This window comes from Macadamia integrifolia, chromosome 5 (genome assembly GCF_013358625.1).
Source record: "Macadamia integrifolia cultivar HAES 741 chromosome 5, SCU_Mint_v3, whole genome shotgun sequence".
NCBI lineage: Eukaryota > Viridiplantae > Streptophyta > Magnoliopsida > Proteales > Proteaceae > Macadamia > Macadamia integrifolia.
Window position 1 is genome coordinate 12,099,264 of NC_056561.1, and position 2,448 is coordinate 12,101,711.

The window sequence follows — 2,448 nt, forward strand, 5'->3', positions numbered from 1 at the left end:
TTCCACAATAAGATAAGATCTATCATCATAAAGGAAAAGCCAACCATTCCACAATAAGATAAGATCTATCATTATAAGGCACTAATAAAATAGGAAAAGCAACAATTCCACAAAATAAAGAAAAGAGAAACTTACATTTCTACTCAATTGGAATTCAGAAAAGAAGCCATACGTTTGATCATAACTACAGCATTCTCACAAACCGGATTGTAGATATGGAAAGCATGACCCTCTCCTTCAATCTCAAACAACTCCGCCTTTCCCTTCCATCCACTCTTCTTCAACTCTTCCCAATAAAGTTTACCCCTATCTCTGAACACATCCCCATCGGCAACACAAACAAGCACCCTCGAGCATCCTATCTCCGCTAAGCTTGGTGCACCAGCCGCCACCGGATTAATCATCGGATCATCAATTCCAGAACTAAACGGTGCAACTAACTTCCAGAGACTCTCCTGAATTTCTCTACGATTGGGATCCGCAGCCAATTCTGACCCAATTCTCTGAGATCCCCAAAAAAATGGATGAACTAGGAGAGCTCCATAGATTTTAAAACCATGAGGCAAGTCATTCTTGCCTGCACGCAAGGCTATGTTGTGGGCTATGTTGCCTCCAGCACTGTCGCCACCCACGAAGACTCGATCAAAGTCTGCGTGAGTGGTCAACCAGGTTTCTGGGGCGGCGACGATTGTGGTATTATCATCTCCGCCACCTCTAGCATGGGCCGCAACCCATTGAAATGCGGCCCAGCAGTCATCGTAGGCGACTGGAAGAGGGTGTTCTGGGGCAAGACGGTACTCGACAGAGACGGCGACAATGCTAGATTGGGAGACGAGGTGATTAAGGTATCTGTGGTCAAGGAAGGAAAAGGCAGATTCAACGCAGAAGCCTCCACCATGAAAGTAGACATACAGAGGTAGCTTCTCCTTGTTATCTTTTGGGAGATAGAGACGGGCAGAGATGCCGGATTCCGGTGAGATGACGATGTCTTTTGATGAGACACCCGTTTCTGGATCGTTGAGAGATGGAGGAACAAAGCTTGAACCCTTGAGTCGCTCGACCCGGCCATTTTTGTAGACACGAATGAAAGGGAGAACTTCCTCTGCTACTTCTTGGTTGTTGGAATCCATTACTTCTTGGTTGCTGGAATCCACGGCTACTGGATATGGGTTGTGAGGGAGGTAGGCGTGGGTCTAAGTATTTAAAGGACAAAGTTTCACATCCTAAGGAATCAGCAGTGTAAAATATCAAGGTCAACATTGACTGCGAATCAGGTTCTCATACGAGAATGATTCTGTTTTAGTACGTCCTTCATCGGTATACATGGAATCTAACCCTATTATGAATTTCAACGGAATTCAATGTGTGTAGAGTAGAATGGTTTTGTACGTTCCTCATTGGTATACATGGAATCTAGCCCTGTTATGGATTACAACTGAATTCAATGTGTGTAAAGTAGAATGGTTTTGTACGTCCTTCATCCATATTGTTGAAATTGTATATTGGCATTGACTTTAATGAGTGTACAATGGTTCTCTTATATAGAGATTACAATTATTGAGTTATAAACAAACTCTATGATCACATGTGGGAGACTCAAACTGTAATAGTAATAGGGTAGGACTCTGTTAACATATGTGAGTAATGAACAGAAAATCTATTATCACATGTGAGAGTCCTATTCCAACTCTACTGTCTCATGAGGTAGCATTTGACTGCAAGTAGTCTCTAGAGTTTGTGCTCACTGAAAATGCCTACAATGTAGGAGAGGTTGTTGAGTGTGAGTATGACTTTAGAGGTTGAGTTTGAGTGGGACGCTAACTGTCCTGATACACCCCCTCAAGGTAGGAATTTGAATGGTCGAATCCATAGCTTGTCCCGTAAAAAAGAGAACCGTGTAGGGCTGAGAGCTTTGGTAAGGACATCAGCTATCTGATCATGTGTTGAAATGAACTGCACTTGAAGTTCCTTGGAGGCGACTTTATCACGAATGAAGTGGAGGTCAATTTCAACATGCTTGGTACGAGCATGAAAGACTGGATTGACTAAAAGGTAAGTGGTCCCAATGTTGTCACACCAAAGAATGGGTGCAATGGGAACAGGGATCCCTAATTCCTCAGAGAGAGAGCGAAGCCAAGTGAGTTCGGCGTAGGCATCAGCCACTACTTTATATTCAAATTCGATGGAGGAGCGTGCAACTGTCTTCTGCTTCTTAGAGGCCCAGGAGATCAGATTAGGACCCATATAGATGGCATAGCCTCCTGTGGATTTGCGATCCGCACTGTCACCAGCCCAGTCAACATCGTAGGATGCTTGTAAGTGGAAGAAACTAAATTTGGAGATGAACAACCCATGATCCTTGGTTCCTTGGAGATAGTGTAGAATCTGTTTGACTAGTGTCCAATGGTCTTCGGCGGGGCATGCATGAACTGGCAGGCACGATTCACT

General features: G+C 44.0%; 1 protein-coding gene across 1 annotated transcript; it reads right to left on the reverse strand.

Moving 5' to 3' along the window:
• LOC122078962 (2-hydroxyisoflavanone dehydratase-like) lies at positions 1-1,172 on the reverse strand. The gene has a single exon (XM_042645167.1). The coding sequence runs from the start codon at positions 1,128-1,130 to the stop codon at positions 144-146; it is 987 nt and encodes a 328-aa protein (XP_042501101.1). The 5' UTR covers positions 1,131-1,172; the 3' UTR covers positions 1-143.
• Between the last annotated feature and the right edge of the window lie 1,276 nt (positions 1,173-2,448).

Bases quoted from the DNA above. Each gene is read 5' to 3' on its own strand.
- LOC122078962 (XM_042645167.1), bottom strand. From the start codon at position 1,130: ATGGATTCCAACAACCAAGAAGTAGCAGAGGAAGTTCTCCCTTTCATT.